This window comes from Panthera uncia (genome assembly GCF_023721935.1).
Source record: "Panthera uncia isolate 11264 chromosome E2 unlocalized genomic scaffold, Puncia_PCG_1.0 HiC_scaffold_19, whole genome shotgun sequence".
Taxonomy (NCBI): domain Eukaryota; kingdom Metazoa; phylum Chordata; class Mammalia; order Carnivora; family Felidae; genus Panthera; species Panthera uncia.
Genome location: NW_026057588.1, coordinates 4,383,026 through 4,409,983, shown reverse-complemented (window position 1 = coordinate 4,409,983; position 26,958 = coordinate 4,383,026). Strand labels below are relative to the sequence as shown.

Here is a 26,958-nt window from a genome sequence, read left to right as displayed (position 1 = left end):
CACCCCCATGTTTATAGCAGCACTATCGACAATAGCCGAAGTATGGAAAGAGCCCCAATGTCCATCGATGGATGAATGGATAAAGAAGATGTGGTGTCTATATACAATGGATTATTACTCGGCGATCAAAGAATGAAGTCTTGCCATTTGCAACTACGTGGATGGAACCGGAGGGTATGATGCTTAGCGAAATACGTCAGAGAAAGACAAAAACCATAGGACTTCACTCATATGAGGACTTTTAAGAGACGAGCAAAGGGGGGAAAAAAAGACAAATGAAGAAGCAGACTCCTAACTACATTAAGAGAACACACTGGTGGTCACCAGGGGTGGGGGGATGGGGCAAACAGGTGACGGGGATTAACGCGTGCACCTGTGAGGAGCACCAGGTGCTGTGTGGGAGTGTGGAACGACTATATCGCACACTGGAAACCAGTACCGCACTGTAGGTAACTAACTGGAATTTAAATAGAAACTTAAGGGGCGCCTGGGTGGCTCAGTCAGTTGAGCGTCTGACTTCGGTTCATGTCACGATCTCACGGTCTGTGAGTTCGAGCCCCACGTCAGGCTCTGTGCTGACAGCTCAGAGCCTGGAGCCTGCTGCTTTGGATTCTGTGTTTCCCTCTCTCTCTGACCCTCCCCCATTCATGCTCTGTCTCTGTCTGTCTCAAAAATAAATAAAAACTTAAAATAGGGAGGGGCTCTGGGGGTCCCCCAAAGCACAGCGTGGACGTAGAAGTCTCCCCACTGCTGTAAGAGTCCCTCAACGCGCAACGGAGAGCACACCCTTCATTGATGTCACACATGCAGGCGTGTTTTCCGAGCACGGACAACTTCGTGGTGCTCGGCACACGTGATCGTGACTCCTCTCGGTATTCACCCCAAACCCTGACCAAAGGGGCCTGCTCAACCCCACTGAGGGAGTGCTGGCGTTGGAGGTCACTCCCTGGGGTCTCCTTCTTTGACCTTGTGAGCCCCCCCCCCCCCAGGTGTCACCTGGGTCTGGAACTCCCCAAGGGGCGGACGCACTTTGACCCTGGCGCACTGGGGGGATTCCACGTCTCATAAGCCCAGGCACCGGGCCCGCGTGAGGTTAGCGTTACTACATCGGACACCTAAAAATGTGTCACGCGGGCTCCACCTCACGGTGAGAGTTTTTACCCCAAGAATGATAATTAAAAAGAAAGATTCAGTGCACAACACTGTGAATGTATTTAATGTCACTGAATCGTACATTCAAAAACGGTTAATGCGGTATGTTTGTTAACGAAAGAAAAAGAGAAAGGACCGTTTGTTGTCATTGTGGGCAGCCCTCCCCCGGGGCCCCTCCCCAAATACTAGAGATGGCTCCATCCCAGCGGGCACTTTACTTCTGGATGCAAACTAGGGCCAGAGGGAAGGGGGCAGGTGGACGTGGGAGGCAGGTGGCAGGCAGGCGGGTCGCCCCAACGCGGGTGTGGTTGAGGGGTCTGGCATCCAGAATCAGGCCAGAGGGAAGGCGGCAGGAACTTGGTGGTACGGGGGATTCTCAAGTGTCTCTGGGTGGACCGGCCCCTGCAGACGGGAGTCCAGGAGCCTGGCTGCTGTCCCCCAGGGGTTTCTCTGGCCAGGCCAGTCAGTCTGGAGGCCCAGGGCCTCGCGGGAGGGGAGGGGGCCGATACCTGCTGGTGCGAGCCGTGGTCAGCGGGACTTGAGCCTGGGGCTCTGGAAGGCGGACAGGGCAATGAGGAGCTGGGCGGCGTAGTAGGTGGTCATGACCACCAGGCGGGCGTGGGGCAGGGACTGCACGAAGGCGTCCCAGGCCAGCACCGAATCCGAGAGTGTGAAGAGCAGGGCCCCCCAGCGGGCGCTCCCGCCCCTGGCCAGGCCGCGCCACAGCATGGATGCCAGGACCAGGGAGTAGGTCACCAACATGGGGACCATGCCAGGGGGGAGGTGCAGCAGCACGAGGCCGTTGTACAGGAGGAAGGCCGGGACGATGGGCAGCAGGAGGCCCGGCCGCAGGGGAGTGAGGCCGAGGGCCCAGAGGTAGAGCAGGTGAGCCACGGTGAAGGCCGTCACGCCTGGAGGAGACAGGGGGGGTGGTGCCTGGTGGGCCCGCTTCCCCACGTGGCCACCTCGAAGTGCAGAGCCCGAGGGAAGGCCCGCCCCAGGTGCCAGCATGCACCCTGGCCCCAGCACCCGTCTGCTGGGGTTACGGTACCCGCCTCCCAGGTGCAGGTCTCCCTTCTCCCCGAGCACCAGAGTGACCTTAAAACACGCTGCATTCCATCCTCACTCCACTTAGAACTGTCCGCTGACTCCCCACCTTGCTCTGCTCCCCACTCGACCCCGCCTGCCCACCCACCCGTTTTGACTCGCCAGCGGCTTCCCACCCCAGGGCCTTTGCACTTGCTGGTCCCTCTGGCCCATCCTTCCTCAGATGGCTCCTGCGCCCTCTTCAAGACGTTACCTTCTTGGTGAGGCCGTCCTGGACCAGCTAAGGCTGCAACACGTGCAGCCCCTTTGTTTCCCTCCACACCACGCACACCTCCTCAGGGAACGCTGCCCGGCCCCCTCAGGGGAACGAGAGGGCAGGGGCCTGTGCTCGTGGGCTCACCATAGAGGAAGGCCTCAGGCCAGATGAGGCAGGCGTCCCCCACGGCAGAGCACAGGAGGGCCCCCTGCAGGAGCGCCCTGTAGCCCCGGTCCGAGCGCGCCGCCCGCAGGAACACCACCAGGCACAGGACGGGCAGGCACTTGACAAGGGCGCTGATCCAGGACGGCTGGTCTTCAGGGATCCAGAGGAGGAAGTAGATGGCACAGGTGAGGAGGAACGGGCTCAGCCCCCTGCACAGGTGCAGCTGCTTTGGGGGACAAGGGAGTCACTGAGCCCAACCCGGGCTGGGGCTCGGGTGTGGGGGCTTTCCACTCTGCCCCTCCCCCTCCCCGCCCCGAACCCAGCCACACTGTTGTGGGGGCTGCTCAGGGACCGGGACATCCCACCTCACAGATCCCAGCCTCCCCGAGAGGGCCAGGACCCCCCAGCTCCTCCACGCTGCTCAGGTCCCCTGGTGCCCAGGCCAGACCCCCTCCCACACCCGCCATCTCTCACTTGGACTGAGAAGCAAGGCTTTTGGGACAGACCCTCTTCCCAGGCGTCCATGTCGGCCTATGACCCCCCCCAGACTGGTGCGTATGTGGGCACAGGCGGCTTTGGGGGTGGAGGGGACAGCGTGTGGTTACACGTTAACCCGAGGAGCGTCCTGTGGACTCTGGGACTGATAACAGGGCTCAGGGAGATGCTTCCCCCGCCCTGGGGATGGCCCCACCTGGCACCACCGATAAGGTGCCGGTCAGGACCCAGGGGTCCCTCCTCCCCCACAGCACCCTGTCCTCACCTGCTAGACCTGCCTTCTGCGCACCGCCCTACCTGCCTCCTCCCCACCCCCGGCCCGAGTGTGGCCGTTAAGTGCCCCTCACATCCTCCCCATGCCCAACCAGTCAGGAAGCACAGGGCAGGATTCCAACACCCTCCCCTATGCCCAGGACTCCCTGCGCCTCAGCAGGGGAGCGGAGCCCCATCACCCCGTCTCGGGAGGCAGGACCACCTTGGATGGAAACTCCCTCTGCACCTGCCCACCCAGTGTCCCCCAAAAGACTGCCTGGGGGTCCCCCCTGTACTCTGGCCTCCCTGCCACACGCGGTCCTCGGCTCCCGCTCAGGACCCCGAAGCCCTCCCCGTGCCCTGGACGGCCCCCACGCCAGCCTCCTTGCACCCTCCTCAAGGAGCGAACGCCAGTGTCGGGTTGGGCAAGGTCATCACTGCTGAGCTGGTCTGCGGCTTTGGAAGTCATCGGAACAAAGGCTCCTGTGCACATCAGCAAGTGCACCTGGCCTGTCCCTCACTTCTAGTTCAGAAGGCATGAACTACTAGGTGCCCACCTATCTTGGTTGGCTGGCCACCTCGGACGCCCTCTGCTCCACTGCAGGAGCTGAGGCTCAGGGGCTTCTGCAAGGTCACCCAGCCGTGTCGCTCCCCCGCCCACCGCTGCCAAGGCCAGGGATAGACCTGCCACCTGTGTGTGGAGCCAGGAGCCGGGACACACAGAGACCCCAGGTCAGGGGACCTTGTGGGGACCGGGTCCCAGACAGGGCTGGGCAGGGGTCTGCCCCTCTGCCCCAGGCATTCCTCCTGCGCTGAGCCCGAGTGACCCCACCCTCTGCAGAGCAAGGAGGTCCAGGAGCCTAACTGCGCTCTGCGGGCCACACCTGGGGTCACGAGGCCACAGTGCAAGGACAGCTCGGGCTGCCCCTCCCCGAGTCCCAGAACTCAAGGTCTCAGTGGGAATCTTAAACTGTATTTATTTATTTATATTTGCAATATGAAATAGAAGCTGGGCACGAACACACGCACACTCACGCCAGCCTGGGGAGGGGGAGCTGGGACAAGGTCACTTGGCAGCTGGGCTGGACCCCAGACCCTCGGGCATGGGAAGGGGACCCCAGCCAGACCCCTGCCGACCCCCCGCCCCGGGGTCCATGGGAGGTGCGGAAGTCTCAGTGAGTGCATCAGGGCCCCACAGGAATGTCCCCGAAGAGACCCCCTCGGATGGGGACCGCCAGCTCCTACAGAGGCAGCAGGGCCAGGCAGGGGTCCTCTAGCCCCCAGCCCGGGTCAAAGTGCAGGGTCCAGGGCAAGGGTCTGGGCAAAGGCACGGCCCCCACTCGGGCCCTCCCCCGAGGCGGACCTGAGCCGAGTGTGGGTGTGGGCATCTGCACCGGAGGCTGGGGGCGTGGTGGTGGTGGGGGGCAATGTCCTCGGGATGGGATGAAGGTCCAACCCGCTGTCCCGCCCGCCTGGCCTCCTCCTGGCTCTCCACCCACCCACTCTCTCTATATAATATATAATATAGGTCTCTCTCTCTCTCTCCTTTCTCTCTACTCGACTCTGTATCTTTATTCTAGGAGACAAAACTCCATAATTTCTTTTCTCAGTGCAAATGGGGGTGGGTAGGGGCCTGTCTCCCTGGCACCAGGCTCCTGGGAGTCCAGAGGAGAGAACGTGGGGGCAGATGGGGGGGGAGGGGGTGATGGGGCAACAGGGCCATCGTGGGACCCGCCCTGCCCCCACTTGGGCCGGGTCCACGTGGAGTACGGAGAATTCAGCCGCCACCACCAGGACCAGGCAGTTACCTGGGAACCAAGAGGGAGACCCAGGTGAGCAGCCCGCTGCCCCCACCCCTGCAGCCCCCCACCTGCCCAGCCCCAGCCCAGCTGCTCCCCAGCCAGCCCTCACCACTCACTGGGAGCCCAGGGATGCTGGCCCTCCCGGGGCAGAGCCGCTGGACATCGGAGGTGGTGTAAGGGCCTGGGCACTGTCAGAGGAGACAGATGTAGGAAGGTCAGTGCCTCCCCCACGTGACCCCGGCTGCCCTGGGAGGCCGCACCACACTCACCTCTGGCTTTGGGGGAGCCCTGAGGGCTCTGGGCTCTTCTCCCCCTCTGTGGTCTGGGGGTGCTGGCAGGCCGCGGGGGCTGGGACGGAGGTAGCAGGGTCTCTGGTTGCACTGTGTGTAGAGGGCGGATCGTCAGTGGGGCTCCCATCATCAATACCCTGTGGACCCTCCCACCCCTAAGAGGTGCACGGCCCAGGGTGGACCCTCCCATCAGAGACCCCTGGGAGCCACCAGGCAGGAGGAGATCCAGATAGCTCTGCACACCGCCTGCCCGCTTCTGGGAGCCTTCCCAGCCCTGCGGCCCTGGGCTCCAGGGTCCTCTGTGGCATCCACACGTGGGCGCAGGCACAGCAGCGGACCCTCAGTCGCCACAAGGCCCCGAGGCCGCAGTGCAGACCTGGGGGGTCCTCTGAGGGCCATTCAGAGCAACTCCAGGGCAGGACCAACCTAGGGGCCAGGCTCCACCTGTCTCCCGAGCCGCTCACCTGTTCAAGGAGCTGGGAGTGGAGCGTGTCCCTGTGAGGGTGGCCTGGAGGTCCCCGAAGCTGACCAAGGCCTGGCAGGGGGCTGTGCGGAGAGAGGCCAGGAGACCTGAGCTCAGCGAGGCCGGGCATGAGCAAGGCCAGGGGACAACGGGGTGGGCGGCGGGGCTGGGCAGGCGATGCTCACCCGAGGGCTCCGCTACTGTGCTGCCGTCTGTGGCTTCCTGAGGTGCTGAGGGGGACGCGGGGTCCTGAGACCTGGGGGGAGGGCAAGGTGGGGGGAGCAGCTCAAGGGCCAGCTGGAGTCAGCGCTCCAGCCCAGGGGCCCAGGGACTGGGTAGCCGCTGCGGCCTTACCTGAGCTGCAGGGCGGAGAGGTCCCGGGGAGCGCCGAGGGGCCCCTGTGGGGCAAGGAGACCAGAGCTCGGCTCCTTCTCCCCAGAGTCTCGGGAGCCGGTCGGGGTGTCTGTAGGCACTGGGTCAAAGGTGGCTGGCCAGCTGGGGCCTGGGCAGGGGGAGGGAGGAGGGAGGGGTGAGCACGGCAGGCGGACACCCCACGTGCGCCCCGGCATGCCCCACCCTGTGTGTTGTGTTCACCCACCTGGAGGCTGGGGGCCAGGGCCGGGGTGACACGGGGGCCTGGTCCTCCCACCGGCTGCTCGGCTGTCACCGTCATCCTCGTCCTCCTCATCGTCCTCATCCTCGCTGTCTGTGCTGCCTCCACTCCTGCCCGGAAACCACAGGTCAGCGGCTATGCTGAGACATAGCCAGGTGTCCTCACTACCCGGGGACGACAGAAGGGATGGACGAGTGGGGGCGGCAGGGAAGCCACAGCACAGGCAGGTCAGGGCCTTCCGGGGCCCATGGGGTGAACAGATGCCAAAGCCCATCCTTAACGCGAACAGCCTCCCCGCCCCCACCCCTGACCTGACACTCTCCCTCCAACCACACACTCGGGGCGGCTGCTCCAAAACTGTGCTCTAAGTATCGACTGACACACGACCCCAGCCCGGGGGGACAGCCCGACTGGCCTATGTGTCGCCAACTGGGGAATGGTTAAGAAATGACATGGCTCCTAAGATGCCGAATGCACCATGGTGTGAATGGTTACCGACTGGAAAGGGACCCATCTGCACACAGCTGAGAGTAAACGCAGACGTTCAGCAAAGAGAGAGCAGAAGGGAGCTTCCAGAGTCGGCGGGGGGTGGGGTGGGGGGTGGGGGGGGGGGGACAGCAGCGCATCTCCTAAACCCACAAGGGCCATCACACAAGGTGGAGGAAGCCCAGATGCTCCCCAAGGCCAGGAGCAAGACCGGGGCTGCTCTCCACTTCTGCTCAGGACCATACTGGAGGCCAAGGAGGCAAAACAACGAATTAAGAGGCATCCGGATCAGAAGAGGAGGAGTAAAGCTCTAACTGCAGATGACGTGACTGTGTTCAGACGACCCCAAGGAATCCGCTAAGACTGTCAGAGCGAGTGCCGCAGAACACAACGTCAACGTGCAAAAATCCACTCTATTTCTGTACACTTGTGACAATCTCAAAATTCCACTTATGTAACATATGTAGGGATAAATTTAACACAGGAAGCATGAAACTTATACCCTACAAAAGACCCAAACAGAAAAAAGACGTTCCGTGTTCACGGACTGGAGGATGGGATGGGGCTCGCAGGGCACGACCTGAGCTGACCTACAGGTTCCAGATGGGCCCTCTCAACCCTGGCTGGCTTCAGTTGTTGAAATTAACAAGCTGATGCTAAAATTCACACCGAATCCCAAGGGACCCTGAATAGGCCACACAGTCTTGAAATACAACCACAAACTTGCAGTCCTCACGCTTCTTGGTTTCAAAAATACAACAGGACAGTAATCAAAACAGGGATGGGGCGCCTGGGTGGCTCAGTCAGTTGAGGGTCTGACTCTTGATTTCAGCTCAGGTCACATGATCTCACCATCATGGGACTGAGCCCCACATCAGGCTCTGAGATGAGCATAAAGCCTGCTTAAGATTCTCTGTCCCTCTCTATCCCTCTCCTCTGCTCCTATGTTCTCTCTTTCTCTCAGTAAAATAACAAAAGAGATTAGGGGGTGGTGCCTGGGTGGCTCAGTCAGTTAAGCGTCCAACTTCAGCTCAGGTCATGATCTCACGGTTCGTAGGTTCAAGCCCTGCATCCGGCTCTGTGCTGACACCTCAGAGCCTGGAGCCTGCTTGGGATTCTGTGTCTCCCTCTCTCTCTGCCCCTCCCCTCCTCACACTCTGACTCTCTCTCTCAAAAATAAACAAGCATTAAAAAAAATTTTTTTAATGAAAACAAAAAAAATTAAAGACAAGGAGGTCTTGGCATAAGGACCAATGGACCAAAGAGGCCAGTAATAAACCCACACATACAGTCAAATGATGTGTGACAAGGGCACCGGGTCCATTCAGTGGCGACAGGGCAGTCTCTGCGACAAGAGGTGCTGGGAAGACATTCACACAGAGAGAAGAGGAAGCTGGACCCCCACTTCACACCGTGCACACACAGCTCACCACGGGATCAAAAGCCTAACTGTGAGACTCTTGGAAGAGAACGTGGGGTGAGTCATGACTGGGGTGTTCAAGGACACGCACAAGTACACACCAGCCGGGCCAGTAACACAACAGCACACCCAGCAGATGGGAAGTGAAACACAACCACAGCCATGGTGGGGAGGGGGGATGTGTGTGTGTGTGTGTGAAGACCTCACAAGCAGGAGGAGGAGGCAAAATCTACCGGGCAGGAAGTCAGGACAGCGCCACCTTCAGGGGGCACAGTGGCAAGGGGATGGCTCCACTCCCTCATCCGGGTGCTGGCAAAGGGGTGTCTGTGCGGCTGTGCACGAAAAAGTTAAAACTACACAGTGTAATCCTCAAGCCAGAAACCACAGGGACAAAGGCCCTGAGCACCTGTTCACCAGGCACGAATCTGGGGCGTGCAGAGAGCTGGTCACAGCCTGTACGGGAGACACCATCACCGCCTCTCCTGTACTGGAGCGAAGGCACACCAATGCCACGTCGGTGGCTCTGTGGGGACGCCCGAACGAGAGCGAACACGGGGAGAACAGAGCGGAGAGACAGATTCGCCTGCACCAGGCCATTCCTCAAGGACCCACCTCTCTCCGGCCACACACGAGCCACTGCCCTATGCCCTCTGTAGCCGACCTCAGCTTAGCTGGGTTTCTGGCATTCAAAACCGAAGTGCCCCACCTAATACACACACCACGTTCTCACGCTTCTCATCCACACTAGCGGGCGAAAACCACATCTCGGGGCCCCGACCGCCCCGCGCGCCGGGCTCCCGGCTGCAGGAGGCGGAGAGGACTCACCGCACACCCGGGGGCTGGCCCGGACGGGCTCCCCTGGCCAGCTGGCGGCCCTGCCAGGCACCATCCTCCTCATCAGATTCCCCGGAGCCCTGGCCCTCCTCCTCGTCCTCGTCCTCGTCCTCCTCGTCATCAAACTGCTGGATTCGGTCCTTGTAGCAGATCTCCAGCAGGCTGGCATTGGGCTGCGGGGTGCAGGGCGGGAGGCTGGGGTGGGCGGCACTGTCTGCAGGACCCCCCACCCCCACCCCCGCACGGCCAGGGACGGGGGGTACTCACGTTCTCGTCGTCGGCGTTGAGGGAGAAGGTGATGTTGGCGGTCTTGTCAAATGGCGCGCTAGGAGGGAAGTGCCACAGCAGTGAGGCAGTGGCCGCGTCAGGGCATCTCGAGGTGGAGCACAGAACGCCTCCGTCTCCTGTCTCAGCCCTCACACAGGGACGCCCGTCGAGGCGTAAAGATTACCGTCGAGGTGAGCTCCTTACGCAGGCACACGCTTCCCCGGGGAGACAGGCTAGTGCCCACGGTGACTGGGCCCAACGCGGCACGGTCAGAAATGGAGACGCAACCGTGTGCCGACTCTGACGAACGGCACCTACTCTGTCTGTTCCCTATTCTGTCCCCGTGCTGCCCTGGGCCTCTGGTAGCTGGAGCAGGCCGCGTGCAATTTAAGCAGAGACCAAAGAAACAAAACCGAGTGAGACCGTGGCCACGGGCCACAAGTGGGGGCTGTCGTCATCCCTCCTGTCTCCGACGAGTGAGAGCCGGAGGTTCCCAGCGCCGGGCCACAGCACACACGGCCCGCACGTCCAGCCCCAGCTGGAGCGGGGCGAGTCTGGGGCTGGGACTCGCCCCATCCCGCCCGCCTCTCATGCCTCTCAGCCTCTCACCCCTCTCACCGGGCCGACACCCAGCTCCCTCTGCTCAACTCCCTTTCTGAAAGCCCCACGAAACACTTCCAGCTCCAGGGAAGCGAGCGCACGCGCTTTCGGTGCCGACACAAAGTGCTGCCGGGAGCGTCACTTAGTCTCCCCCCGCCAGTCTCCGCCTCGTGTCCTTCACTCACTTCTCTGGCGGCGTCGGACATCTGTCCGTCCCCCGCGTTACGGATACTTCCCACGTTACCACGTGCCCCCCTCCCCCCAGGGAACACTGCCACGAAGATCTGTGGACAAATGGAGGTCAGTGATCGGAGCGCTGTCCCAGCTCCCGACACCGAGCAGACACGCCCACGCAGTGTCCTCGCGACCTCTCCACCCAGACACGCAGAGCTGGTCCCGGCTGAGCAGTCCACTCTGGCAGCCTGAGCCCTGCCAGGCAACGTCTTCAGCTCCGACAACCTAAAAATATTCATCTACCTTCCATTCTACAACACTTCATGGCTTCCAAGGTTTTTTAAAAGAGTCTGTAGCCCCACTGGAAATGATGTGACGGTGGAGGCAACAGTTTCCATCAAGAGGACAGCTGGTAGTCCCCACACTGTCCTCCACCAGGGCAGGGTCTTCTCTAGGGTCCAGGGCTCGGAAACACAGCCAGAACCGCCAGGCCATCCATGTACCAGGCTCTGAGCTGGGCAGGGTAGCAGCGGACACAGAGCTCACGTCCACATAGGTGAGGCAGCCCAGTCGCCAGCCAGTGCCCATCACGCAGCAGTGATCCTGCTCCCACACTGGCCAACACGCACCTCAGTCTCCCCAGCTCTAACGGGGCTCCTGAGCCCTAAGCAGAGGAGGATGGTGGGCACATGATAGGACACCACCCAAGAAGCACCCAACACACTGCTAGCGATGAAGCAAACGCAGACAGGGACCTCAGCTCAGCTGCCCCCGACCCAGGGACATCGTGGCCCCCCAGCCCCCACAAGTGACACTCAGCCACTGGTCCTCTGCTACCTTCCAACTGCTGCCACTAGATTGCTCATGCAATTTACGTGATGTTAGAAAATCCTAATTTTCTTCTCTTGACTATAAAAGCAACAAATACCTGTGCTGGAAAGCTCGGAAAATAAAGAAGAAAGTTGGTGTCGGCAACACCAAGTTAAAATATTACTACACCACAATTACAAAGAAGCACAACTAGTCACTGAAAAAATTTCTCCCGTCAGCCTGGGGCCTGTGCAGGCGAGGGGATGTGGGGGCCACTCCGGCTTCGAGGACCCATCCCAGGAGCTCCACACGGCCCAGCTCAGGCCCAGCTCGGCACAAGGCCTGTCCCCACCCACACCAGGGAAGATGGGAAAGATGGCAGGAGGAGCCACAGGGCAGGCGAGCGCTCACTTTCCGACCCACGGCCCCGTGCCCCCACCCCGTCAGGGAGGGCACACTTACTTCACACTCTCTTCCTGCTCCCCAAACTCCTCGTCGTTGAAGCCGAAGTGGTCGATGAAGGCAGAGGTCATGCGCTGCATCTGGAAGTCCATGAAGGCCTGCGGAGGAGGGGCGGGGCGGTGGTCAGGGTCTGGGGGGGCCCGGAGGAGCAGGGTAGCCCCCTTCCCCGCCCCGCAGCCCACCTGCTGCAGCACCGCCTCCTCCGGGAAGCTGAACTCCTTGAGCCGGTCGTCCTCATCGTCGCTGGAGGAGTGCAGGTGGTGGGTGCTCACCTGGGACGGGTGGGCAGGCAGGAGTGAGGACCAAGGTGGGCAGGGTGTGGGCGGATAGGGGTGAGGACCAGGGCGGGGGAGGTATGGGCGAGCAGGGGCGAGGACCGGAGGGGTGTGCGCAGGGGAGAACCCCGATGGAGGGGAGAATCAGCCTCACCAGGTCCACTGTGTTCTTCCTGTTAGTTTCTGCCAGGGGTCCGGACACGAAGGCCTCCCACTGCTCCTGCTGCTCACTGGGCAGGTCTGCTCCGAGGGAAGGGGACAGGTCGTGAGGGGCCCCACGGCGTCCTCCCCTGCCCTCCAGAGCTGGGGTGTGCCCAGGCCCTCACCCTTCAGCAGCTGCCCCAGCTGCTCAGCGTTGGGCCCCTTCTCCGCGTTCTGCACCAGGGCGTTGGCCAGTCTCGTCAAGTGGCCCATGTAGCCCTTGCGAGGGCCCCCTGCAGACCTGGACAAGATCAGAGGCCGAAGCTGGACACTGGCCACACCTGCCCCTGCCCCGCCCTCCCCTGGGGGCAGGGGGCCCGGGGGATGCTCACTGCACGAGGTCGTTCTCCTCCCAGGAGGTCAGGATGCGCTCTACCAGGCGGCACTGCTGCAGCAGCTGGGACAGCAGGGTGGGTGTGGGGGCGGGGCCAGACTCCGCCCCTCCTCCCCTGCGTCCCTCCAGCCCCACCCCCATGGAGGTGCTGCTGGACAGCTCCTCCCTGAGGCCCTGGGCTAGATCCAGGGAGGCCATCCCTCTGTCTCCCAGGACACCCGCTGCCCTGAGGGCACCACATCCTGCACCTACCTGCACATCACCCCCCATTTCTCGAAGACAGACCTAAGACAAGGCCGAGCCCCACCCCCAGCATGCACAGGCGCCCAGCAGGCAGACCTGGGGCAGAGCCCACCTGAGGGGACAGGAGGGGACAGAAGGGGACCTGGGAGCCCAGCTCACATGTTTCACGACAGGGTTTGGAGCAGGCGTCTCGAGGCCACTGTCGGAAGGAGGCCCAGCGCTCAGCATGGCACTCACACACGACTCCACTTGGGCATGCAGGAAGTTGTTGAACACGTAGTGGAAGAAGAGGTCCTGGGTGGGGGAAGCACAGGCTGGCGCCGAGGCCCCCCACCTGCCCCTGTGCCCCTAGCCCTGCCCAGGGGCCCCCGCCCAGTCCTGACCCCCTCGGCCCCCCACCCCCCTACCCTCCGCACCAGCATGGTGTTGGGCACATCCAGTGCCAGGAGCTCCTGGGTCAGGGCTGCATCGTTGGCGCTCAGGGCACTGGCCAGCAGCTTGACCACGTGCAGCCGGGTGTTGCCCAGTGGTGGGGCCAGGCTGCCCCACGTAGTACGCAGCGGCTCCAGCTACAGGCAGAGGGGTGGCTTAGCGCTGCCCGGGATGTGGGGCCACCCTCCCTGCCACCCTCCCTCCCCGGCATCCCAGCCCACCTCGGGGGGCTCAAGCAGGAGCTGGTGGAAACGGCCAAGGCGTGGGCGCAGGGCGTGCAGGGCACCTACACTGGACGTGGTGCTGTCCAGGGTCGCCTGGGCCAGGAGCTCCAGCTGCCCGTCCACACTGCTAAAGAAGTTGTTCACGGTCACAGACTCAGACCTGTGGTAGGGGACAGCACAGAGGACCTGTGTGCATGGATATGCACACGTGTGGCACTTCTGGGAGTGAAAAACTGCTTCCCTGGGAAGGGTAGGGCAAGGACCAGGGGTGGGTGCTCAGGGACTGTGCAGGACAGGCCCCACTGTCTCAGGCAACCACCTGAAGGGCCCTGGATTCAGACAGCTACCTCCAAGCCACAGGCGGTTTATTTGGCCTCAGATATGAGCAGAGGACTCTCTTCCCGGGACCCTAAGTGACCACCAAGAAGGGGCCAGCCCTTGTAGAGGCCATGTCCCCATGACTTTCGCCTCTAGATGCGAAGGCAGGGCTCTGAGGGATGGCTCAGCCACCTGGGGGGCTGGCCCCCCTCACCTTGGCCTTCTGGGCTCCAGCAGGGTCAGCAGCACCTGGATCCCACTCACGATGACAGACTGGCTCTGCTCTCCCTCCAGCATGTTGCTTAGGAGCTGCTCGATCGTCTCCTGCCTGGGGCAGGGGACAGGGCGGGGTCAGGGTGCAGGGCTCTGGACAGTTTCCCTCCCTGGGCCTGGGAACTGCCCCGCAAACCCACTTCTCCAGGGTGGCCAACAGCTGATCAGGCTCTGGGCTGTCCTGGACCTGGATCATCTGCTCCCGGCTCAGGCGGATGATGTCGCACAGGGACTGGGACGCATTGGAATGTTGCTGGGGAGGCAAACAGAGAGCTGAGGACACCAGCCCAGCTGCTGGGCCCTCGTGAGCTGACCAGCTGGCCTGTAGGAACACAGACATGGGGAAACACAGACATGGGGAAACAAATGCCGAGGGAAAAAAACGAAGACACCAAATACTGGGAGAGGACAGACGACGAAGAAACGGGAAACCCAGGAAAGCTTCCTGGAGAAGGTGACACCCCATCTGCTATAGCCAAAGGAGGGAACGACCAGATAGATGTCCAGCGCTGGTGAGTGGATAAATACCGGTGATGTGTCTGCATGCCAGAACATTCCTCAGCCTCAGGAAGGGAAGGAGCACTGACATGCCACAACACAGGTGAGCAAAGAGGCCAGTCATGAAAACCATGTATTTCGTGATTCCATTCGTACAGTGAGTCCAGGAAAAGCAAACCCAGAGACAGAAAGCAGACTGGTGGCTGCTGGGGGCTGGAGGACCGCAAGGCAATGGAGTGACAGCTAATGGGCACAGCATTTCCTTTCTGGGGTAATGAAAAAGTATTCTAAAACAATGTGGCAATAATCACACAATTTTGTAAACACGCTAGAAACCACTGAACTGTGTTCTAAATAGGTGATCCACATGGCACGTAACCTATATCTCAATAAAGCTGTTACAAAGAAAAGCCAAGAGAGAAACATGAACACAACTCTTGAGCGTAACCTACTGAGCAGCTGCCAGGGCCCACCTGTGCAGACCCCAGACCCACCCGGGCCACGGGCCGCTCACTCTTCAGAGCTCCTGTGCCACAAGGCCTGCACAGCCCTCACCCTACAGGGACGGATACTGGCTAGATGTCCAGGGCTAACTCCCCAAGCCCGTGGGCCTCGGCTCTGTAAGCCAGCAGCTCCGGAAGATATGGCGAGGCCCCGTGAGCTGCAGTGAGGATGCGGAACCTCTGTACGGATTCTCTGAAGCACAAGTAGGGTCTATCTGCCAGGTCACAGTCAGCAGGGGAGGGGGCGGGGGGGGGGGGGGGGGGGCTGAGGGGGCCTAGAGCCCGAGGCCCCTCGCCAGGCTGCGACCCATCAGATGCTGGGCAAGGTCCTGGTTCACCAGACCCCGTCAGTGTGGGTCCGGCCCCTCTTACTCTCAGCGAGAGCCTCAAGGGCATGCACACACCAGGTTCTAAAGCTTCCCTTCTTCACCAGTTCACCTCTTAGGAAGGGAGGAGGGGGCAAAGCCGGTGTGAAGAGCAGATCTGAGGGAAGAGGCCGGGCCACAGGTACGAACAGCAGGCGAGTAGGGGACACTCACATTGTCATCCTTTGACGGGTGGATCTGATCAATGAGCCGCTGCACGATCTTCTCCTCATTGAGCCACTGGGGGGTGAGAAGGAGGGGCGCTCGGCTCACCGGCCCCGCCCACCTCCAGCAGGCCCCACCCCCTCCCAGCAGGCCCCGCCCCCACACTCACGTTGACCACGTCCTGCCTCAGCTGCGGCCGCTCCACGCAGGTGAGGAGACGCAGCAGGAGGTCCATGATGGCCGAGGTGCCGATGTGCTGCAGCAGTAGGTCCACGAAGTCGTCCTTCTTCCGCAGGAAGGACACGAGCTGGGGGCCAGAGGGGCAGCGCTCGTCAGGCTCGTCACTCGGCCCGACCCAGCAGGGCCCGCGCACCTGCCCGCCTGCCCGCCGCCCTGGCCCTGGTGCGGCGGTACCTGGTCTGTCTTGCGGTTGATAAGGATGCCCATGACCTTGCTGAAGAAGCTGGCGAGCAGTGGGTTGAGGCTGCCGCTGCTCTGCAGGAAGCCGTAGAGCCGGTTCAGGAGGGACTCGTCGGCACCCAGCGCGTCGTTGATCTGGGGCACGTCTGAGGTCAGGATCTCGCAGGCCACGCTCGGGTACCTGGGGGGTTCACGTCCAAAAAGGGTGGCAAATGTCAGGGAAGCTGGCGGGGCCATCCTTGCCTTCCCATGCCCTCCTGTCAGAACCCACTCGTGGCTCCCCACTGCCCCCAAGGCTACAGTCAACCTGAGCTTGGACCCGACCCCCACCGCCCTTCTCCCAGGCCCACCCCCAGGTGACCTCTGACATCCGCCTTCACCCCTGCTTCCCGGCCCCCCGCCTGCACGGGGCCCAAGTAGGGCAGTGGCCGGGACGGACGGGGTGGGGCTCACTTGTAGCGTAGCCGCTCCTCCCCGCTGGCGGGCGGCTCCTGGGTGACCCAGGCCACCATGGCCTGCAGGTGCGGCGGCTGCAGCAAGAAGTCCAGCAGCTTGCGGTTGACGACCTTGCACTCCTGCAGCACGTCCTCTTCATCCAGTAGCTCGGGCAGGCTTAGGTCCTCCCGCTCCAGCAGCGCGTCGAGGTGTGAGCTCGTGTGCAGGTCAAACTTCCAAAACATGGCGCCCTGGGGGCGGGGCCTGTCACACACCCGCCTCTGCCGGCTCTGCCCCGCCACGCCCCACTCCCTCCACCTCAGCCACCTATTGCTGGATGACCATGGCAGCCTGACAGGGGCACCCTCTAGTCCCGAGGGTAGTGCACACCTGAAGCCAATGGCCCTGACCAGCCCTCCGCCCCCAGTCGCGGGTGAAGTCTGGGGGCGGAGGTGGGGGGGGGAGGAGAGGGGCTGGGGGTGCACACACGTGGCCTGCAAAGAAGAGCCCTGAGGCTGTGCAGAGCCCCTGCGATCCTGTCCCCGTCCAGGGCCTGTGTCCACGGTCCCAAATCTGGGCAGGGACCCTGAGAGTACGGGTGGGAGCAGTGCTCATCCTGGAGCCTCTGGCATCAGACTCGCTTCAATCTGTATTTGAACAAATTCAAATGCCCCATGGTCGCCAGCATGGGGCTGCTGGCCAGCCCAGCAAATCACCATGCCACGTGCAGGGCGTGGGGCAGCGGCAGAGGGAAGTCTGAGATGTCTCCAGGCTGTGGCTGTTGCCTGGATTCTACATACACACACACAAACCCACCCCCCCCCCCCCCCCCCCCCCCAGGGCCTGGGACAAGGAAGAGGAAAAGTGGGGGAGGGGGCCCTCCCAGAAGAGCCACTGACTGGGGCCCAAAGGAACCAGGACAGGGTAACTGACTCAGTGGGGAGGAGGACAAGGCTGCGTCCCACCCCCGACCCACCCCAGCACAAGTAGTTAGGCACCACCAGGAGCACTTCACTGGGAGCACTCCCTGGGTGCCTGGGGGTCTGAGCCCACTATGCACGTGGACTCAACCAGGCCTCTACAAAGGCCTACGGCTCCCAGTCCAGACCTCCTGCTAGGCCTGCCCTGCACTTGCCACCAAGCTCCCAGGCCACTAGTCCCCCACGCAGAGCACCCGTGGCCCCCCTCTGAGGACACGTCGCCACCCCACTGCAAGACAGGCAACTCATGCCCAGGAAAGTTGGGGGCTCCCCAGCACCACACAGGTGCTGACCAGAGCTCACATTTGTCACCTGCCTGTGAAGACCACCTAAAGCAGAGGCCACCGAGGATGGACTGCGAGGCCCTCCCTCACCTTCTCTGCCCCACATCACCCACCATGGAATGGAGCCCAGGCCCAGAGCACAAAGTGGCTCTGACTCCCTCGGGAGGCAGTCAGGACTCAAAGCCAGGGCAGAGTGGCACACGCATGGCTTTGGTCCCTTCGAGACACCGCCCCCCCCGCACCCAGCCCTCCCTCCCGGCCTCTGCGGGACACTACTCACCTCCAAGCGTCCTCCCCACCCACCGTGCCCTCCCGCCGTGCCCAGGAACAAGTGGCTCTAAATTTGCAATGATCCCAGATCTGGGGCCCTGGCGATTCCTCGGCCCTGGCTCAGGATGGCGGCAGGTGGAGTGGAGTAGACACCACCATACGAGACGGCAGCAGGCACCAGGTCCCTGCCAGGGTGGCGGGGGGCCCTCCCACAGGCCCAGAGGTCCCGTCCCACAGCACACAGGGACTCTCCCATTAGCCCTCCACCCTCCACTCCACGCTGGCCACTTTTCTAAAACACAAACTTGAGTGCCTGGTGTTCGCTCGCGGCCAGAAGCCCAAAAGGGCTCCCTGGGTCTCGCCATTTGAGACCCCAGGGTCCCCTGCCAGCCTTCCAGCCCGCTCGGGCCAAGCCCAGCCTCCCCTTGGACCTCCACTCCCACAGCACTGGCACACACCGGCTCTCTCACACCTACACGGCGCCTCCCCAAGGAAGCTACAGCCTGGCTCCTCACAGGTCATCCTGCAGCTGCCATTTAGGGGTGTGCCTCCCCCAGCCTGCGGCTGGCCCTCCTGAAGAGGTCCCTGCAGGACATCACTGCCCCAGCACCATGCTGGACATCTAGGCCTCCCGGCATCACAGGAATGGGCGGGGGGGGGGCCCTTCCCTAACATGCCAGACTGATGTCCCACATCAGCTGTGTACTGACAGCTTTCAGGACCGTCTGGCCTTTATCTCCCCCTACTCTCATGACTGCCCCCCAAGAAGGTATGGATGGCCCCATTTTACAGGCGAGGATGCTGAGGTGCACAAAGGTGACTGTCCACCCAAGCTCCCAGAAGGTAAAGTCTCCAGGCGGGGGGCCTTGTCCTGTTCACTTACAGAGGAACGGGCAGGCTCAGGCCCAAGTTTGGGCAGGGCCAGCTCGGCCTGGCTCTGCCATCCTCACCCAGACTCTGACGGCCAGCCCCTTCCCGGTCCTCGGGGGCTTGGCGGGACACTCAGCTCCAAGTCTAGCGCTTACTCAGGAGACACCTCTGAATTCAGGGAGGCACAGCCTGCACACCTGCCCATCACTCAGCCACTGGGGGCGCTTCTCTAACCTGCAGAACCCTCACCCCGACCAGGCCCCGTCACCTCTCTCCATTCTGTTCCACAGGCATCCAGGACCGTCTTGCTAAGATGGAACCTGACCACGTCCTGTCTGCTCAGGAGCCTGAGAGCTTCCCTCCGCTCTCAGATATGTCTAAATTTTGCCCCGGCTGCAGGCTTGTGTGAGCTGGCTCCTCCAGCCGCCCTCACACCGCGTTCCTCACCTGCACTGGACACACCGGCTTTTCTGTGTGCAGAGCACACTTGGCCTGGGATCTTCTTAGCAACTCTGCTCTTGCTGCCTCGCCGGCCTGGGATGTCCCAGTAACCGGCTCCTTCTCATCCTTGGGGTCTCCTGCCAAGCGTCTACCCCCCGAGAGGGTGGAAGCAGTGCTCTGGCACCCCCTCCATCCACCAGCTCTGGAATGTGCACCCCAGTCTGCACGACAGTGTGCTGTCACACGGTGCACGTGCCCTGGTGCCCTGACCAGATGATGGGCAGCACAGGCAGAGCCTTCCTCGTTAGGCTGCTGTGAGCGCCCAGGGGCAGCACCCTGCACAGCACCTGGTATGCGATTCGATTATGTTCAAAATAGCAGCAGAAAGATACCCCCATCTGCAACCCCCCACGTGCATAAGGCCCCTGCCCCCTCTGAGGCAGCAGGTGACATATCTGCCAGGGCATCGCTCCTCCCATGTCCTCCCCCCCCCCCCCCCCCCCCCCGTTAAACCACAGTCACAGGTGGGGGTGGGGAGGGGAGGAGGGCTGAGCTGGTGCTGAGTGTGCACCCCCGGGCCGTGTGACGGGGAAAACATTGAACATCACCCCCCACACTCTAAAGTACTCAGCGACTCTCCTTTGCATGCAGGCAATTCCCTCCATTTGCTGAGATCCTAGACCTTCTCAAGAAACCCTTCTATGCTTGATGGACGTCCTCTCTCTTTGGGTAACAAGTCTGTGACAGGCCTTGTGCTACAGGCCAGAAAACTAAGGGCTGGCACAGGTGACTCACCAGCCCCAAGGCACTGAGCTGGGCAAACCTGGGGCCAGGACCCCCTTGAGGGGCAGCCACCAACCAGGCTGTGAGAGGCAAGGAGCTCAATATGGCAAGCACACCACCTCCTTCTCCACTGGAGACTCACGTGAGGGGGAGACCAGAGAGTTCAAAAGACCCCCTAAGCCCAGGAAATGAAGCCAGTCACCAAGGACTGCGTGTTGTAGGACGCCACTTAACGTGAAACGTCCACAAGAAGCAAACCCATAGACAGAAAGCAGATTAGTGGCTTTCAGGAGCTGGGGGAGACTGGGCGTGGGGGTGGGAGAGCCTGCTAATGGATATATTTCCTTTTGGGAAAAGCATATCTAAAAAAAAACCCCAAAAGTTCTAAAATTGAATGTACACAATTTTGTCCGTTACACCTCAATGAAAAAAACCTACTACGGTGATGTCTGCACAACTCTGAATATACTAGAAACCACTGACTTGTGCACTTTAAATAAATGAACCACATGACGTATAAATTGTATCTCAACGAAAACCACTACCAAAAACAAAACCAAAGTTGCTCAAGCCTGTGGTGACAGGGCCGGGGCCAGGCCTCACTCTGTGTCCAAGTCACCCAGAGCTAACCAGACGCCAGCTGCCAGAGAAGCTGAAGCACAGAAAGCAAGCACAGGTTCCCCCTTCCACAACCCCAACATCCCTGAGCTAAGCGGGACCCCCCACAGCTGCGGGGCAGGGCGGGGATGGGGCCCAGACAACATCCCCTGAAAACCTACACACCAGCATGGGCACCTGGGCTCCACATCAAGACAAGAGAGTGAATATTCCCATTTGACAGACATGGGAACAGGGGCCCACAGGGACAGGGCCGTGGCCACCAAGACTCAGACAGCCCCCCTATCCTGTCTACTGGCGGAAATTGTCAAAGCTGAGGCCCACCCACTTCCAAAGCACCTAGTTAGAGGGCACGGGATCAGGGCATCATCCCCAACCTCTCCCACGGGTTGATTGTGGACAGCAGCTAGGGTTTCCTTCCCCAAGCTGCTTTCCAGAGAGCCGGTGTAAGGTGGGGAGGGGCGGGCGGGGGAAGGGGGGAGAGGTGGGGAGAGGTGGGGAGAGGTGGGGAGGGGTGGGCAGGGGAGGGCCCGCCCACCGTAAGACAGGAAGGTGCCGGGTAGTATGGGGAATGAACTCCAGGGGCCTCAGAACCCAGGTGGCCCCTTAAACTCTCAGAACCTAAGGTCGTTCTCCAAAAATCAGAGAGGCTGCAAGGATCACACGCAAGTGAATGGCGGCTGGTGCCTACAAGCATCACGTCTCAAGCTCCACACAGAACAGAGATGGAGATACAGGAGAACAGGACAACAGGGGAACACACACACACACACACACACACACACACACACTCTCTCTCTCTCTCTCTCTCTCTCTCTCTCTCTCAATTCACTCCAACCTCAAGTCCTGATGGCCAACCCCATCTTCCCACTTAACAGAACTTGCTGGAAGCCCTGGGAATCGGATGGGCCGGAGGGGGGGGGGGTTCCATTCTCACTCTAATGGGGTAAGCCTGGGCCAGGCACCTGGTATCCTGGAGGCTCATCTCCTCATCTGTGAAATGCGTTCACAGCCCTCAGGAAGAGTCCTGTGAGAACGGCCAGCTCAGGCAGGTGGTCCTGACATGGCAGTGCTGGGCAGCTGGTGGCCCCTTCCTGTAGATCCCTGACCCCGCCGAAGCCCAGACACTCCCAGCGGGACGGAAGGAGCTGGACAGTAACCCAGGGGTGATAGCTTCAAAACCAGAAAACCCAGAGACAGACTCTCCGCACACCTGCCTGAGCGACCCAGGTCATTCAAATACTCTGGCAGGTGCCTCGCACGCCACCACCCCCACCCTATGCAACTCTTAGCAAACTTCAAGAAAACGGAAGTGACTACCACTGGTTTTTAGCAACCGTTTGAAAACCATGACTGGCTGCAAACGGAAGAAGGGGAAACTGTAAATGAGAAAGGAAGCCATTAAAAAAGAAAACCACCTCTCTCTCTGCCAGCTTGGCACCATCGCCGCGGGTCTCTTGCTCTGCTGTGTTGTTCTTAGGCCTGTGTCAGCGGCTGCCCTCCCAGGAGCCTGCCCGCCCCGCCCGCCCCTGCCCTGCCCAGGCTCAGACAGGGCCTGACTGCAGGGCCCAGAGCGACGGCCCCACTGCACCGCCGATCTGCCTCCACCATCTCTGTCGGTGCCAGGGAGCCCGGGGCCCGATCCTCTACCTTCCACCCCTTCCTCGCCTGCCCTGGCCATGAAGCCCCTGAAAGCAAGCGCGTCTGGGGTGGCCACCTGAGTGGCCCAGGGGCTCAGGGGAGGGTCTAGCGCTGGCAGAGGCCGTCTCTGGCCTGCAGGCGCCGCCACCCTCAGCCATCACAGGGCCACAGGCTGCTGAGATGAGACACGAGCTCTAGCAGGGGAGAGAACCCATGACTGAAAGGCCGGCCTCAGCCCCTTGAGCGCTCAGCAGGTCCAAGGGCTATGAGACCACCTCCCTCAAGTCTCCCCAACTGTCAGCTCTCTGCCAAGTCTGGAAAGGGGGTAGGGGACTTCGATTCCGAGGATAGGACAACAGTAACGGCGACACCACGACCTCTGAGTAGGATGCAGAACCCAGCACAGACCTAGCAAGGTAGGCAGCAGGATGCCCATTTGGGACAAGGGGCCACTGAAGCCAGGGAAGGAGGGACCTGGCCACAGCCACAGAGGACAATAAGCTGGGACTTGTCCATGGCTTGGGAAAGCCTGGGAGGGGTCCCCAGTTAGGGGGACACCCCAGATCACATTCTCCCAGGGGAGGTGGCCACTTGGGTCCAACCGCAGGAGATGGAATAATTAGGAATTAGAAGATTGCAGACCCCTGGCCAACGACTAAGGAGGGACCTGAAAGCTCACATTCGGGACTGTCACTTGGATCAGTTATGGGTTCAAAGGAAAAAAGGAAAACGGCTATCAGATTTTGAAATAGCCCTTGGAACACGAAGAGGAGCAGAGTCAGTGTTCCAGGGAGATCCAAAGTCAGAACAGCCTGGGTTCCAATCCTGCCTCTCCAAATATAATCCCTGTGGCCTTGGACTCCATCTCCTCCCTCGGGAGACACCTCACGGTTACCATAAGATCACACCTCCCACGGGAAGATCTATAAAGCCGGTGTTCAAAGAGAAAACCATGCTTGGCCTGGAAAGGAGGGCGTGTCCCCACCCCCCACGTGCTGAGCCTGCCCTAGAGAGCTGGTGAGCCAGGGGCGCCCGGAAGGCCTCTCGTTTTCACCAAAGCTCCCTGGCCTCTCTCACCTCATCTCTTGCTGCAACCCGCATGGTGCTCAACACTCCCGCCACACCTGGCTGCTCGTGGGCACCCTTGCCTCTGCCCTGGCTGGCTGCTCCCTCTGCCTTCCCTCTAGCTCTTTGGGCCTGACTAGCTCCTCCTGGGTCCTTCAGGCTTCAGCACAGACACCACTTCCTCCAAGAAGCCTCCCCTGACTTCGTTAGGGGCCTGCTCCACACTTCCACAGCTTCCGTGGTCACCCTGTGACAGCATCCGAGCGCTCTGTGACAGGATCTGCCTGTTCAGTCACCTGCCTCCCTCTGCAAGACGCCGACTTACCGGGGCTTAGCATAAGGCCAGGCCCACAGCTAGAAATACTTATTAAAAAAAACACCTCAAGTCCAGAGGGGGAGCGTGACCTGTTGAAGTCACTTCCCGTAGACCCTGAAAAAGTGCTGGTGATCGGGGTAGGTGGGAACCAGAGGGCTCTCCTCTGATGCAGAGAAACTGTAGATGAACCAACAAAAATCACTGAAAATACTAAAATAAATCAAAATACACAACTCAGAACACACAGCCACCCACGAGTACCAACAGGGCAGATAAGGCAAAACTGTACACGACACCCAAGCTAGAGAGCAGGGTTTCTGCACCGCAGCACTGCTGATATCTGGGGCTGGAAAATACTCTGTGGCAGGGGCTGTCCCGTGCACTGTACAACGTCCAGCAGCATCCCTGGCCCCCACCCACCAGTAGTACCTTCCTCATAACAATCGGCACCTCCTGCCATTGCCAAATGTCCCCTGGAGGACACAAGCGCCCCAAGTTGAGAGCCACTGCAACACGTAATCCCAAACCTAGTAATAATACTCCCAAAAGCTACTGATCCTGGAGCACTTCCTGTGCCTTGCGTGAGGGTCCAGGCTTCCCGAAACGGCCCACTGAATCCCCACTGAATCCCCAGAGCCGCCGAGTGAGAAGAACACTGACATCAGCACCATTTTACACACCACTGAAGTTTCTTTACCACTCCGAACCCCGTACCACACCTAACGCATCTTCCTTTCCAGAAACATCTTGCCTCTGGGGCCGGAGTGAACGGTAACGTCTGTGGCCTCAGCCCAGGCTCAGGTGTGTAAAAGAGCGAGCAAGAAAGACCCTAACCAGGAGATCACATTCGAGGGGCTGGACAGGCAGCGGCACCAAGGCCCTCCACCCGCCCGCTCCCGACACTTCTGCAGACCACTCCCCGGTTCCCACCTTCACAGGCTTGCACGTGCTGCTCCTTCCACCCGGAAGGCCCTTCTTCCCACTCTCCATCTGTCAACCCCCTACTCGTCCCTCCCAGACAGAGAACGCCACAGCCACCGAGCCAGGCTCCCGAGCCCCTCCTCTGCGGCCTGCAGGCCCTGAGCCACCTCCATCACAACACCCCTAATTGTGACTGTCCGGCAGGGCCTTTGTCTCCCCAGGGCAGGGCCTGGTCCCTGCCTCTGCCGCCTGCCTTCAGCAGGCCTGGCTGGCTCCGCAGGCTGCTTCCAGAGCCCTCCTCACACGCTAAGCCGGGCAGGGAGCAGGGAGAGCCTTGCTGGTCTAGTGGGCCTGAGCCCGGGGCAGGGTCAGAGGCGGGGAGTCTAAGGACAGGAAGGGGGTGTTCCAGGGAAGGGGGCTGAGGAGGAAAAGATGGAGATGTCCCAGGAGAGTGGGGCTGAGTCCGAGGAGGGGAAGTTGGAAGCGAGTGGGGAATCGGAGGGAGACCGAGGAGGTGAGCTGGCCGGCGGGAGGCCGAGAGGAGAGACTAGGGAACTTGGCCGGGGTGGGGGGGGGGGTGTCCGAGACCTGGGGGGCTGAGAGACCCTCGGGGAACCCGGGGGCCCGCTCACCTGCGCGGGGGGGCGGCGGTTCCTCGCACTCGGGGCTCATCGGGGCGCCCCCCCCGCCCCGCCGCCGGCGGCTCCGGCCCCGCCTCAGGGGCCCGGTATGAGGGGGCGGGGGGCGGCGGGGGCTCGCGCTAGCGCCTTCGGGCCTAGGGGGCTCCCCGCGCGCCGAGCTCCAGAGTCCGGGGGTCAGCGCCGGCCGGGAGCGGACGGAGGCGGGCGTCCGGGGCTCGCCGGCGACCGGGGCCGCGGAGAGGTCGGTGCGGCCGCGAGGCCGGCAAAGGCCCTCAGCGGGGAAGTGGTCCCGGCTGGCCCGGCCCGGCGGCGCGCGGGAAAGCAAAGGCCGGTCAGGGAAGACGTTGTCCTCCGCAGTCCGAACAGGCCGCAGGGCTGAGCAGCGGCCGACGGAAGCCGAGGCCCACTTCCTTCGGCGCCCCCTTCCTCAAACAGACCGCGTCTTCGGACTCTGCAGTCGGCTCGGGGCCCCCGACGCCCGGCTCCGTCCGCCACTATCCCACAATCCCCTAGCGCAGGGGCACGCAGGAAGCCCCGCCCACCCGCCGCCGTCCGGGTGCGCGAAGGCCGCGCGCCCGGGCCCGGGCAGTGCGTTTGCGCGCGGGGCACAACCACGCCCCTCCGGCCCAGCCAGAACACGGCTGCGGATGCGCTTGCGTTGGTTTGGGCCAACGGTCTCTCCCTGAATAAACCCAGACAACCCAACGCGCAGGCGCCACCGCACGCGGATAGCGTTTGTCTACGACTCCGTTCCAAAGTCCAGAGCAAATCCTGCTCCAGGATTTCTCTTCCCACTCGCTCCTTGTGGAAATCCATTCCGTCTCCTCCAGTTATTTCCTGCTTTCGCTCCAGGGTCCAAGTCCTGGGAAATCCGCACCCGGTTTTCTCTCCAACCAGGGCCCCGCGCGCGTCTGCCTCGCGCGGTTCTTGACGCCTTCTCTGTGCGTAAAGCTGACTTAGGTCTCGCCTTAGGTTTTTGCCCAGGCCTTGTCTTTACTGTTGCCTCTGTTTCCCCAATTTGTTACAGGCCCTTGCTCATGTTACAGGCCCACTGTAAGGATCAGACGAGTGTGTGCGTGTACGGATTCCTTTCATTTTTTTAACCTGCAGATTTACTTTTTTTTATTTCAGAGACATTTTATTGAATCATATGTTTAGTACATTTTCCTGTTCTTGTTGTTTGTTCCCCATTTCAAGGATGCCAGTTATGCATTTGCCTTTCACATTTGTTAGCTCCTCTGTACTTGCTTTAATCTTTCTCATTTCCACCTGTATTTGCTTATTAACATATGTCTCTTCTTCTGGTCCTTGCTATTTCCAGTGGATTTGCTGCATGAGCTAATTTTTGGCCCTTGTATCAGTTATCTGCTGCTGTGTAACAATCACAACCTCAGCAGCATGCATCTATCATTTTCACAGCTTGGAGCTGGCCAATGTGAAGTTTGGCAAAGTTGGTTCTGTTTCCCATGTCTCTCGTATTCTGGCACCATGGGCTACCCAGGGCACCATCTCACAAGGAAAGGGAGAAGCAGCCCAGGTCGAGCCCATCTGTTAGCGCATTTCAAGTCTCAGGTTGCCTCATATCTGCCACCATCCATTGGTCAAAGCAAGTCACACAATCAAGCCCAAAGTTATGGGGAGCAGGCACATAAATTCCACACACCAACAGAGTGGGGAAGTGTACTTCTCTTATGGAGGTGGAATGGGAGGGAGTAAATATTTCCTGAACAATCCACCATAGTCCTCTATTTGTTTCCTTAGTTTTGCCAATCTTAACCTTTTCATCATTGGGGATTTGTTTTTTGTTGTTTCTTTAATTTTTTGAAACATTTATTTTTGAGAGAGCGAAAGAAT

At 60.9% G+C, this 26,958-nt stretch overlaps 2 protein-coding genes across 5 annotated transcripts; both read right to left on the bottom strand.

The window, feature by feature from the left end:
* Positions 1 to 1,534: 1,534 nt before the first annotated feature.
* On the bottom strand, positions 1,535 to 4,243 carry TMEM86B (transmembrane protein 86B). The gene is made up of 3 exons (XM_049621527.1): positions 3,095 to 4,243; positions 2,600 to 2,846; positions 1,535 to 2,063 (listed from the first exon to the last, which is right to left on the bottom strand). The coding sequence occupies exons 1-3, from the start codon at positions 3,143 to 3,145 to the stop codon at positions 1,681 to 1,683; spliced, it is 681 nt and encodes a 226-aa protein (XP_049477484.1). The 5' UTR covers positions 3,146 to 4,243; the 3' UTR covers positions 1,535 to 1,680.
* On the bottom strand, positions 2,827 to 25,625 carry PPP6R1 (protein phosphatase 6 regulatory subunit 1). Of its 4 annotated transcripts, none has more exons than XM_049621362.1 (25): positions 25,096 to 25,625; positions 16,764 to 16,921; positions 16,293 to 16,525; positions 15,834 to 16,020; positions 15,589 to 15,726; positions 15,429 to 15,494; positions 14,029 to 14,141; positions 13,830 to 13,943; positions 13,295 to 13,457; positions 13,058 to 13,210; positions 12,801 to 12,935; positions 12,397 to 12,461; positions 12,190 to 12,305; positions 12,018 to 12,103; positions 11,771 to 11,860; positions 11,589 to 11,686; positions 9,543 to 9,600; positions 9,267 to 9,448; positions 6,521 to 6,645; positions 6,277 to 6,424; positions 6,108 to 6,178; positions 5,924 to 6,005; positions 5,439 to 5,549; positions 5,279 to 5,357; positions 2,827 to 2,843 (listed from the first exon to the last, which is right to left on the bottom strand). In XM_049621362.1, exons 2-24 carry the CDS (start codon positions 16,887 to 16,889, stop codon positions 5,282 to 5,284), a joined length of 2,736 nt encoding a protein of 911 aa, XP_049477319.1. In that variant the 5' UTR covers positions 16,890 to 16,921; positions 25,096 to 25,625; the 3' UTR covers positions 2,827 to 2,843; positions 5,279 to 5,281. The 4 variants fall into 4 exon arrangements, with proteins under 4 accessions (XP_049477319.1, XP_049477317.1, XP_049477318.1 ...); XM_049621360.1 differs by lacking the exon at positions 2,827 to 2,843 and adding an exon at positions 4,328 to 5,175; XM_049621361.1 differs by lacking the exon at positions 2,827 to 2,843 and adding an exon at positions 4,328 to 5,175 and having other exon boundaries at positions 5,286 to 5,357.
* Between the last annotated feature and the right edge of the window lie 1,333 nt (positions 25,626 to 26,958).